This window comes from Eptatretus burgeri, chromosome 4, assembly GCF_056783735.1.
Source record: "Eptatretus burgeri isolate ZD-2024b chromosome 4, Ebu_testis_v1, whole genome shotgun sequence".
NCBI classification, from domain to species: Eukaryota; Metazoa; Chordata; class Myxini; order Myxiniformes; family Myxinidae; genus Eptatretus; species Eptatretus burgeri.
Genome location: NC_140964.1, coordinates 7,524,529 through 7,537,122, shown reverse-complemented (window position 1 = coordinate 7,537,122; position 12,594 = coordinate 7,524,529). Strand labels below are relative to the sequence as shown.

Sequence of the window (12,594 nt, the reverse complement as noted above, 5' to 3'; positions counted from 1 at the left end):
CCAGAAAAAGAACAGGGCCCAGAACACTGCCTTGAGGAACTCCAGCCTGGACAGGAAGAGGGGATGAAAGATCTCCATTTAGGGCCACACGTTGACTGTGACAGGAGAAGGAAGTCTGCGAGCCATGAGTGGAGATGTCCTTGGATACCATGGGAAGAGAGTTTGGTGAACAGGGAAGAGTGCCAGACCGTGTCAAAAGCACGTGATATGTCGAGGGATATGGCTCCGATTTCATGTCCTGCATTGAGGACCTCCATCCATTCTTGGAAGAGCAGAAGCAGCATAGCCAGGGTCGAGGGACCTGGTCTGAAACCAAATTGACGATCAGAAATCAAGCCATTGGAGAAGAGGAAGGATTTCATGTCTGAAGCGATGTTGGATTCCATAACCTTGCTGATGATTGGGAGAAGGCTGATTGATCTGTAGTTGCAGGGATCTGTTTTTGCACCTTTTTGTGCAGGGCAGTCATGTTTGCTGATTTCAAAGAAGATGGCAGATGACCTTGAGCAAATGAGAGGGTGAATAGAACAGAGAGAGGGTGAGCAAGAGCAGAAGAGCAGGCTTTGAGGACACGTGGGCTGATGCCGTCTGGACCGGTTGCAGAATCTGAGTCGAGGTTTGACAGCAAGCTCTCCACCTTGTCAGGAGAAAAGGATACAGAGTCCAGGGACAGTTGGGTGCGACTGAGTAAGATGGGTACAGAAAGCGATGCGTTTTAGACACAAGATTTCAATGGAAACACCAAATTTAGGCATTCAGCCTTTTCACGTGCGGTATCAGCAGTGCGGCGATTTGAGGTAGGGGAGGGGATGGAGGGGGAACATACACTAGAAACGGATTTGATTAGACACCACCAGGATTTTGAGCAGGGAGAGAGGTTTGAGAGTTCAGACTTGAGATGAGAAAGATGTTGTTTTCTGGCTCTCCTGAGGGTAGATACACACTTGTTCCGAGCTTGATGGAAGGAACTGAGATTACCCTCAGTTGGCTTTGCTTTCCATGAGGCAACGGCAAGTTGTTTCAGGACAACTGTCTTGCCACAAGCTTCAGTGAACCAAGGGCGGGAGGAAGGGGAGGACAACTGAAGATGAGAGGGGATAAATCTGTGCAAGAGGGAGAGCATGTTTCTTTGAAAGAATTCCCAGGATGAGTTGATGTCGGAGAACATAGAAATGGGAGACCAGTCTCGAAGTATGATGGCTGCTTGTCGACCCTGCCAGTCGGCTTGAGTAAAATGCCAGACTCGACGGCGCTGAGGTGGTTCTCTGATAACAACCAGAGATATGTCCACATTGACAAGTAGGTGGTCAGAAGAACCGACTGCAATGGAGGAAGAACAGCAGATAGTCAGGGAAATTTGTCAAAATCAGATCCAGAGGAGATGGAGTACCATTGGTTGAGATCCGGGTCGGGAAGTTGACAGATTGAGTCAGTCCCAATGAGTGGCAGAAAGCTTTTGCTGAGGTGCCATGACAGGTGAGAGAGGTACCCACACCCAGCCAACTGGCATGATGACAATTGAAGTCACCACATACGAGGAAGAGAGTGTTTGGATGAGAAGATAGAAGTTGGTCCATGTGTTCGGATAGTGAACTACAAACTTCAGCAATTGCTGGTCAAACTACCGCAATTTCTCGACAAACCGACATTCATGGATTCTCCTTGAAATGAAACTTCCTTCAAAGAAAGAAAATAATTTGTACCCACTTTTGTTCCCGATTTCATATTTTATTTTCATGGTTGCTGGTTGAATCATTGCTGGGAGCATGGCTTGCCGTGCCGCTGTTGCAGTGCCCCCGTTACCAGAAAGTCAGTGTTCATTTTACCGACCTAAGAAGGATGACGGGCTGAGTCAATCCACCTGATGTTATTTAACAGCTCAATCTCAAGACCCTAAGATCATAAACCAGCCCCCTTAACAGTTCAACCAACACCAGGCTTATTTTACCCTCAAAATGTAAGATATAATAAAAATCAAATTTTTCAAAGCAAAATTCAAATTTAACTTCAAAAGAGTTCATCTTGTGGAATTTGTTACTCATGGAACATGATTGATTCACAAACTTATTTCACATTATTCTCTGCCCGAATGACCTGTTCATTGAGCAGGTGCATTGCCACCTTGGCAGCTCCAACAGCAGAGTTTGCTCGTGCCATCAATGTCACTGGCAATCCCAGAGCTTGCCCCAACTCTTCTCGAAGCACCGCATTCTCCTCCAGTGCCGTGCCCATCCCGGCGACGGCTCGCACACCTGCCAGGGCGAGTTGCCCCGGGGGTATTAAGGCCACGATGGTGTCGGCCAATCCTCGGCACAAGGCTCGGCTCACGTGACCCAGAGATAGGTTGTAAGGTGTGGCATGTTGGACAGACGCCCGCATTGTGGGGAGGTGTCTTTCTCCGAGTGGTGTGGGTCTCACCGCGAGATCTGTATCTGACCGTTTCCCACCTGCTTCGATCAGCGCTGAAAATATTGCGGAAGGTTCTGGTGGCAGCAAGCCTGCAGGATGAAGTTGTGCATTCACAAATATAAAATATTTACCAATGACAGGAATGTGGGCGGCAGAGGTGAATGGGGCATGGTGCAGTGCGTGTGGAATCGAAAACGACATCATTTTAGATCAGGAGGTTCATGTTTATAAAGTTTTACTTTGCTTACCCAACTCAGCAATCCATCCACGTAGCATTTTTACAAAGGTAGAAAAGGCGTTGCCTCCGTTGAGTGCTGCAGCTACAGCAAGGTAGCGACCCCCAAAATAGGGCAGATATTGCATTGGCGGAGGGGCGATGGAGTCGACAGGATCACAATGGACTGTGGAGCTAAACTTTGAGAGTTCAAACTCCGGAAACATGAGAAAGGAGAGCTGGGCAGATGTGCCAATGTTCAGCACTGTCAAAAGGGAAGAGAGGGTGACAATATGAGACTTATTCTATCTTCCATGGATCATAATATACATATACATATGTGTATGGAATATGTAAAGCTCATTCTAATCAATGACTCACTGACTTATATTAATGTTCGGTACCTTCCGGGTGGCATATAAAGCTGAAATTTAGCACGCCGATGGACATCGAAGGTAATACACCAGGAAAAATCACAGAACTGTCAAAAAGCACCCGCAGATGAAAATATAAATAAAAGAAAAAAAATTAATGCAGGTGAGTGACCCAAGACAATGGGGAAGCATGGCTTTCTATTGCTTACAATGTGTAAGCATACCCTGCTCGTGTATATATATATATATGGAAAATTACACACCCAGATTCGGAATTGAACCCAAGTCCTCAAATGACCTGTACCAGTACTCTGCCATCTGAGCTATCTTGGTGACCCACCAGCTGAGCTCGCAATTCTCCCACATGTAGAATTGTCACTCTCTTTCCGCCGCTGCTTCCGGGACACTCACTGCCAACCATAGGAGCAGCGGTGGCCTATCCACGAGAGTGTTTTCCCCCCATGGGAGGGGGGTGAATTCTATGACTGCTATCATTCACTACAGGGGGTGTCGTAATAGTTATAATTGAACAGCAAAACAAATATTACTTGTATATATGGGAAAAATTATGCACCCAGATGGGGAATCGAACCCAGGTCCTCTGATTCTTTGGTTCTGGCCTCAATTTCCATGTACGATAGTGTATGGAATAGAAAAGGAAGTCATGGACTACAGTCCTCAAGGGCACACACTATGGAACCCACAACCTGCTGCCGACACTATGGGTTACGGGACGTTACGACTCCGCTCAGAGCCTTTGCTCCTCGAAGGCGTTCACGACGACATATTCAGGACATTTTTACCATGAGACATGAGAGACGGCCATAATTAATACAAAAACAACGATGCCAAGTGGCAAGGAAAGAACCTTTTCATGTTAGGTGACCATCATTTCTCAAAAAAATGCATATTGTCAGAGTATCGAAAGCTGACACAGGCTATGTACTGGAGAGGAATTATCAAGTGGCCAATGTCCTTTGGAAGGAGGGTCCTTCTTCGGCAAGATGACTTGGCGATGAGATGAGCATCACTAAAGATGGAATTAGAGAGAGCATGGGGGGTCGTAATGCCAATGTGGTACCAATTATCCTTGGGGTGCCATGCAAGACAATCAAAGCTTCCTCAAAGAGGATATCATGATGTCCATCCAAACTCTACAAAATAACATCTTCCATTTTACATCATCTTGTTCTCCCAGGATCTGACTCATCCCGAAGTCAAGATGGAACAGTCGTAGCTCAGAGGCAATGGCATCAGTCTCTGAGGTTGTGAGAAAAATCATAATATTCTCATGATAATTATAAACTAAAAATCAATTGCTCCTGGAATAAGAAATCAAGCATTTTTATGCCTCCGCACCAAGGGTGCCGTAGGCATTATGTTTCTGGGTTGTCCGTCCGTCCGGATTTTCGTTTACGTGATAACTCAAGAGGCAAATTGTAGAATTTCATCAAACTTGGTAAAAAGATAAAGTAAGACAGGGCAATTAAGCGATTAGATTTTGGGCCATATGTGATAAAGGTCAAAGGTCAAGGTCAAACTCTGAAATTTTACTGTTTACGCCCGAACCCAAGAAATATTGAACAGAATTTCATCAAACTTGGAGCAAAGGTAAAGTTAGACAGGGCAATTAACCGATTCGATTTTGGGCCAGATATGAAAAGGGTCAAAGGTCAAATATGTCAATACTCAAGTGTCTGTGCAGGAGAGCGGAGGCATACCCGTCGACTGTGCGCAGTCAAATTACTCTAGTAAGTCTAGTTCTTTTTTATTAAGCTGTGATTCGGGCCTTCATTGCTGCTATTACCATTGGAGGGATCAAAGAGTGTCATCGAGTACGTTATACCTGCAGTCGACTCATCTTGCAGGCAAGACAGAACGGAGGCTTGACAATCACCCACAGCAACCGTGACAGCAAGGCCTTCACGTAGGCCACACCATGCCCGGCACAGCCTGCCTGCCGACGTTCCGGGTTCTACAACTCGTGGTAACAGAGCCACGGGAAAACCAGCCATTGCCAACCTGTCACACAAGGCCGGACGTTTGGTCGAAGTTTGTTCAGCACGAGACATTTTTACCATTGCATTGCTTGCTCAAGTTAAATGGAAGCTCAGGCAAGTTTAACTGTGTCCATCTCACCGCTTTGTCTCCCACCCATAAAGTGGGTTATAGTACCCCCAGCTGACAGCATTGTGGGTGGACATTAGCGGCCGATCGAGATCACAAAGAGCACACACCAGTAGGTCTTGTACCGTGCCCGCTCGATCATACTGCAGCAGCAGCTCTGGTCTGACAAGCACAGCAGGACAAAACACTGTAGGAGCCACATAGACAAGGAATCGGATCAAGTCACACCAAATCTGAATAATTCTTGGTTACTGTAATTCCCACCGTTACACTCTGCATCGCAAGGAAATAAGAAACACAGGATGCTGCATTACAGTCTTTGAGGCTGTGCAACATGAACACTACAAAGTTCTATTAACGGTCACTCGCACGACACTCTCAGACTGACCTGTGTCGAGTGAACCAGAAGAGAGTAGCACAGCCATAACCAGTTGCCAGACCGTACTGGGAATCTGGTCGAGGAAGGCTGGCCAGGAAGGATGGAGTGCAACGGCCATCTTCCCAGCTTATGAGTCGGCTGCACTCTCGGAGACGGAGTGAATACCCGTTCTGCGTTTTTTCCCACAGCCATCCTACCACACAGTCAATCAGCAAATAAAATGTGCAAATCACAAGAAGCATAACTGCAGAAGGCAAATCACAGTGTTGCCATGGCAAGGCCGCATCATGATTATTTGACACCTCTTTCCTGCTGACTAAAACCATAAAAAACAATAAAGACAAGGAAACTCCATGATGTGTATGAGGAGACTCGATCATATTGGGTAGATATGGTGGTGAAGCGACTATATCAGAGGGTCCAGAGAATGATGGAGCGATACCCCCGGGTTGGAACCTTACCGTGCCCAGATTTCCACAGCACCACGCCGTGCATCTGCCCTGCCACACAGAGGGCGTGCACCTCACTCCGCGCAACCAATGGCAGGGTGTCCACGCAGTCCTCAAGAGCACACATTATGGAGCCCACAACCTGCTCCCGACACTGTGGGTTACAGAGCGTTACGACTCCGCTCAAGTCCGTTAATCCTCTCCAAGTCTACGGTACATTTGGTACATTTATATATTAGGTACATTTGTGATGAGTGCACACCACTTAATGTACATGTTTACAACGTGCAAAGTCAGCAATTCTTGGAATAAAAAGTAATTTTTCACAATTAATATTGTTGCGGTTGAGGAAATTCGCAAACCACCATTCAGGTCCCGTAGGTGAGATATCTCTGTAAGTACATGTGTAGTTAGCCCCAAACCCGTTGTTTAGAGGGAATAAATGTGATTCATTCGGGCTACGACCCTTTGAGATAGTCGTTTTTCTGTTCTATCTTTATTTTGAACCAACCACGTCTCAACCGCCATCACACAACAACCACCAACCGCAACGCCGCTTCACAACAACGCCAACAGCCACGACCTTTACCTTCACAACTCGCTCCCGCAAACATCGCATCACCGCCATTCCAAACGGCACCATGGCCGGGCGTCGGGCTGTCCTGGCCTCGTACGGGACGCGCGCCAAACCGCGAGTGCAAAGTGCGGCCTTTCCGAGGAGAATTCGGATCAGGAATGATACACGCCCACTTCTGATCCGTCCAATCAGCAAGCGCGGGGTGGTTTGGCCCCGCCTCCAGGCGCGTCGGAGTAGAATCGGGATATGCAAATTCGAGGATCAGGGGAGACTCACGCCCCTTTTTCTCCGTCCAATGGGCGAGTGTGGCTCCACCCCCGAGCTCGTTCTGATCCAGAAGTCAGTCAAGTCAGTTTTGGAGAGCAGAGTGTGGCAGCGGCAGAGTCGGTTTGGGTTGAGTCAGTCTGGAGAGGTCGGAGAGGCGAGTGGAGCTCGCAGTCTGTCGGGGTTCGGAGTCTGTCGGGGAGCTGCAGAGAGGGGAAGCCTGGAGCTTGGAGCGCGGTCGAGTCGGGTTGGAGCGCGGAGTGAGTCGGGAGGCGAGGGCGTACAGGTGGTTTGCTGCAGTCGGCTGAGGAGAATTGCGGAGGAGACCGGATAGCTCGGGTCCGAGGAAAGGAAGACGGCGGTCGGCGACGAGCTCGCAGTGGAGTCGCTCGTTGCGGGACCCAAGCAAGCCAGCTATCCTCTTTCCCCAGAGCATCAACAATTCCCTCCTTTTTTCCTCCCGCGCTGAGATAGTGCGAAAAGGGGGGCCCCGTTCCCACCCCACTCCAAGCAGTGCCAACGAAACCCGCGAAGGAGCGCGGAGTCGGGGCACCGCCGCGCCGCCACATTTGCGGCTCATCACAAAGACACGGGTAGGATCCACCCGGTCACGCGGCCCACAGGCCCCGTCTGCCCCCTTGTCTTTGAGGGTGGCCCTTTTCTTTTGCTTTTGAGTAAATGTGTTGTTGGCGCCGTCTTTAAAGTAAAACTGTGTAAGTGTTGCCGTGTGCACGCGTAGTCGGTTGTAGATCTCCATTGTTGTTGTTTCTTTTGTGACATCTGCTTTTGGTGCATAATTGTTGTAATTGTATATGTGTGCTCTCCGTGTGCCGCAGAATAAATGTACATTATGTTGAACTGTTTTTCCCATTTCGCTTCGTCTTTTCTTTAATTGAATCTCCATCTTGCTTCACGTAAAGGGTTGGTAGTGGGCTTAATACGCCCGATATAATTAATCGGAACTGTTGAGGCCGACGATAACACCGCTCGGTTATCCCGATAGTACGGAACGGGTCGCTTAAGTGGCCCGTGTCCGGAGTCGACCTGCGGCGAGGTGCGATCGCCCGGTCTACCCTTCGCGTGGGTACTTAGGTAGGTCGAGTTTGGCGAACAACCCTATCCCACGCGGGGGGCCGATTGGCACGATAGTGGTGAGGCCGAAAGGGCCACCCGTGACTAGCTCCCGGCGTTAGTCTGAGAGGGTCACGACAGAATTGTCCGTCCGGTGGGCAACGTGCCGCGATTTGAGTTACGTGGCCGCTCGCACGCCGGCGGGCGCGAATTCGCAACAATATTATAAATGAACATTTTCACATCTTACACATTGAATACACAGAGTGACTTTTACAATGCAGTCATCAACTCAATTCTTGTACATGAAGACAAGGCTCATGGGAAGAGTTGGATTCCGCAGGGGTCAGCAACCTTTCAGAAGTGGCGTGCCAATAGTTTACTCATTCACTCTTGCCTAAAGATTTGCGTGTCATCGATATATATATATATATATATATATATATATATATATATATATATATATATATATATATATATATATATTTTTTCACATTAATAATCATCCCACTTACATTTTAGCAGCTTCATTAATAAATAAATTAAAAGCAGACCTTACCGTTTAATGCAATCCTTGCCCTTGCCTTCCCTTGCTGCTTTGGAAATCTTGAAATCTTAAAGAAAATTCTGATGAGAGTTTGTGCATGGACATCCCAAACTTGGCAACAATGATGGCGCGATGTGTCGATAGTTCTTTAAGATGTTGGAAAGAGCGGAAAGTCAAGGAGTCCATGTATTGAGAAAAAAAACGACAAGTTTCGCAAGAAATGCCTTCCGTGTTTCAAAAAGACCCATAACAGTTTGGCCTTCACACTGGAGATGGAGGTTGACTTTGTTTTAGATGTTCGGTGATGTCAGTTTGAAACATTAGTTGCATTACCCATTTGTGATCAACCAGTTCAGGGTAGTTTTGACCTTTTCTGACCAAAATATCCTCATTGCATCAAGACATTCCACAAAGCATGCCAAAACCTTCCCACGGCTAAAGCAACGGACATTGCTGTGAAGCGGAATGTCCTTGTATGCACTGGACATGTCCTCAAGCAGAGCTTGAAACTTCCTGTGCTCCAAGGCAGATCGAGCAACAAGAAAATTCACCATCTTCACCACAGGCGTCATCACCTTATTAAACTCAGAATTAGAAATCTTGGCACAAGGAAACATCTTCATGACGAATACAATAAAAATTTACTGTTTGGTGGCCAATTTGTTCCTCAATGATCTTTACAAATCCCTTCTGTTGTCCAACCATAGCAGGGGCACCATCTGTTATTACAGATAATATTTTTCTTTGTCAATTCCTCTTTCTTCAAAATGATTAACAAACATCTTTGCTATATCTTCCCCTGTTGTGCCGTGCATAGGTTTTAGGAGAATCTGCACATGAGAGAGAGAGAGAGAGACAGAGAGAGAGAGAGAGAGAGAGAGAGAGAGAGACAGAGAGACAACGAGACAGAGAGAGAGAGAGAGAGAGACAGAGAGAGAGAGAGAGAGAGAGAGAGAGAGAGACAGAGAGACAACGAGACAGAGAGAAAGAGATAGACAGCGAGAGACAGTGAGAGACAGCGAGACAGACAGAGCAGGAATGTGTGGAAGAATTTTCAGGCTGAGTTGACATCAGAGGCAGTACATATGGGAGACCAGACCTGAAGAGAGATGGCTGCTCAGCGAGGGAGAATCTGTGAGAGGACAGGGCGTGGGGGAAGATCAGAGAGGGTGGCACGAGGGGAAGATCGGAGAGGGTGGTGTGAGGGGAATATTGGAGAGGGTGGCACAAGGGGGAAGATCGGAGAGGGTGGCACGAGGGGAAAGATCTGAGAGGGTGGCACGAGGGGAAATATCTGAGAGGGTGGCATGAGGGGAAGATCGGAGAGGGTGGAACGAGGGGAAGATCGGAGAGGGTGGCATGAGGGGAATATCAGAGAGGGTGACACAAGGGGAATATCGGAGAGGGTGGCATGAGGGGAAGATCGGAGAGGGTGGCACGAGGGGAAAGATCTGAGAGGGTGGCACGAGGGGAAAGATCTGAGAGGGTGGCACGAGGGGAAAGATCTGAGAGGGTGGCACGAGGGGAAGATCGGAGAGGGTGGCACGAGGGGGAGATCGGAGAGGGTGGCATGAGGGGAATATCAGAGAGGGTGACACAAGGGGAATATCGGAGAGGGTGGCACGAGGGGAAGATCAGAGAGGGTGGCACGAGGGGAAGATCGGAGAGGGTGGTGTGAGGGGAAAGGTGGGAGGGTGGGTTTAGGGGGAAGCATAAAGGAGGGGAACATGAGGTGGAGGGATGTTGAAAAGGGGGCACACAGAGAATACATTCGGTTGGGAGGATGCAAAGATGTCGGAGATGATGAGGGGGGGAGGGGTGATGACTTGGATGGGTTTGACCTGTTGGATACTGAACTGTATTTGCTTTTCAATGATATAATATTGAGGTTATTCATTACATCTGCAAAAAAAACTTTTTATCCCTCCCTGCTTCTGCTGTTCCATTTACATGTGCATCATCTGTCCCCTTCACCCCCAAACTACTCACTCCACCCCTTCAACCCCCCCCAAATCCCCTTGACCCCCCCCCAAACCCCCTTGACCACCCACCCCTATATATCCCTTATCCCCCTCAATTTCACAAACTCCTCCAACGATCATTCGTTTCGGTTTGTATTTAACGTCGTTGTAATCTGAGGTCGTTTCCCTGATCGGTAGTTTCTCAGCTCTGACGTCATTCAGTGTTTATTTATTTCCACTGCTTCACAGCGCGACGCCATGGCGGTGTTGTTCGCTCCAGTTCCCTTGCACTGGTCCAAATCGTCGTTGTTCGTGTGCAAATGTTAACAACAATCCAAATCGAACCCCCTCTCTTGTCCACAAAGCGTTAATATACTGTATTCGTCTGTGAGGACCGAAAAGAGGAAAACAAAAGATCAAGTCAATAAACGAACAGTACGTGCATCGTCCGTGAGATCCTCATTCGCTTCGCTGTTCCTGCTGGACATGAGCGGCGGATTCTCCTCCAGTTGGTCCATCAGGGCCGCTTTCACGGACGTTGTTCCTAAATCGATTCCCAGCACGAATCCCGCGCCACATTCACTGTCCTCGCCTTCCATATTCTTCTTCTTTAACAACACTCACTGTCCTCGCTTTCCATCTTCTTCTTCTTCTTTATCAACATTCACTGTCCTCGCCTTCCATCTTCTTCTTCTTTATCAACATTCACTGTCCTCGCCTTCCATATTCTTCTTCTTCTTCTTTATCAACACTCACTGTCCTCGCCTTCTTCTTCTTCATCAAGACTCACTGTCCTCGCCGTCCATCTTCTTCTTCTTCAACAACATTCACTGTCCTCGCCTTCCATATTCTTCTTTATCAACACACTGTCCTCGCCTTCTTCTTCTTCTTCATCAACACTCACTGTCCTCGCCTTCCATCTTCGTATTCAAAAACATTCACTGTCCTCGCCTTCCATATTCTTCTTCTTCTTCTTTATCAACACTCACTGTCCTCGCCTTCTTCTTCTTCTTCTTCATCAACACTCACTGTCCTCGCCTTCCATCTTCTTATTCAAAAACACTCACTGTCCTCGCCTTCCATATTCTTCTTCTTCTTCATCAACACTCACTGTCCTCGCCTTCCATCTTCTTATTCAAAAACATTCACTGTCCTCGCCTTCAATATTCTTCTTTTTTATCAACACTCACCTGTCCTCACCTTCCATATTCTTCTTCTTCTTTATCAACACTCACTGTCCTCGCCTTCCATATTCTTCTTCTTCAACAACATTCACTGTCTTCGCCTTCCATCTTCTTCTTCAACAACATTCACTGTCCTCGCCTTCCTTCTTCTTCTTCAACAACATTCACTGTCCTCGCCTTCAATATTCTTCTTCTCCTTTATCAACACTCACTTTCCTCGCCTTCCATCTTCTTCTTCTTCTTCTTCTTTATCAACACTCACTGTATTCGCCTTCCATCTTCTTCTTCTTCTTTATCAACATTCACTGTCTTCGCCTTCCATCTTCTTCTTCAACAACATTCACTGTCCTCGCCTTCCATCTTCTTCTTCTTCAACAACATTCACTGTCCTCGCCTTCCTTCTTCTTCTTCTTCAACAACATTCACTGTCCTCGCCTTCCATCTTCTTCTTCTTCAACAACATTCACTGTCCTCGCCTTCCTTCTTCTTCTTCAACAACATTCACTGTCCTCGCCTTCCTTCTTCTTCTTCAACAACATTCACTGTCCTCGCCTTCCTTCTTCTTCTTCAAAAACATTCACTGTCCTCGCCTTCCTTCTTCTTCTTCAACAACATTCACTGTCCTCGCCTTCCTTCTTCTTCTTCAAAAACATTCACTGTCCTCGCCTTCAATATTCTTCTTCTCCTTTGTCAACACTCACTGTCCTCGCCTTCCATCTTCTTCTTCTTCTTCTTCTTTATCAACACTCACTGTATTCGCCTTCCATCTTCTTCTTCTTCTTTATCAACACTCACTGTATTCGCCTTCCATATTCTTCTTCTTCTTTATCAACATTCACTGTCCTCGCCTTCCATCTTCTTCTTCTTCTTTATCAACATTCACTGTATTCGCCTTCCATCTTCTTCTTCTCCTTTATCAACACTCACTGTCCTCGCCTTCCATCTTCTTCTTCTTCTTCAACAACATTCACTGTCCTCGCCTTCAATATTCTTCTTCTTTATCAACACTCACCTGTCCTCGCCTTCAGTATTCTTCTT

At 47.3% G+C, this 12,594-nt stretch overlaps 1 protein-coding gene across 2 annotated transcripts; it reads right to left on the bottom strand.

Moving 5' to 3' along the window:
* Window positions 1–1,707: 1,707 nt before the first annotated feature.
* SHPK (sedoheptulokinase) lies at window positions 1,708–11,191 on the bottom strand. 2 transcript variants are annotated; one of them, XM_085876788.1, is made up of 7 exons: window positions 10,816–11,191; window positions 5,965–6,106; window positions 5,513–5,696; window positions 5,137–5,286; window positions 4,844–5,019; window positions 2,658–2,888; window positions 1,708–2,498 (listed from the first exon to the last, which is right to left on the bottom strand). In XM_085876788.1, the coding sequence occupies exons 1-7, from the start codon at window positions 10,969–10,971 to the stop codon at window positions 2,065–2,067; spliced, it is 1,473 nt and encodes a 490-aa protein (XP_085732914.1). In that variant the 5' UTR covers window positions 10,972–11,191; the 3' UTR covers window positions 1,708–2,064. The 2 variants fall into 2 exon arrangements, with proteins under 2 accessions (XP_085732914.1, XP_085732915.1); XM_085876789.1 differs by lacking the exon at window positions 10,816–11,191 and adding an exon at window positions 8,424–9,294.
* Window positions 11,192–12,594: the final 1,403 nt, after the last annotated feature.

Excerpts from the sequence above, each read along its gene's own strand:
- SHPK (XM_085876788.1), bottom strand. The coding sequence starts at position 10,971 with ATGGAAGGCGAGGACAGTGAATGTGGCGCGGGATTCGTGCTGGGAATC. Across the intron at positions 5,697-5,964 it reads GCTGTGGAAATCTGGGCACG|GATGGCTGTGGGAAAAAACG; the intron begins GTAAGGTTCCAA and ends ACTGTGTGGTAG. Across the intron at positions 5,287-5,512 it reads TTCTGGTTCACTCGACACAG|ACCAGAGCTGCTGCTGCAGT; the intron begins GTCAGTCTGAGA and ends TGTGCTTGTCAG.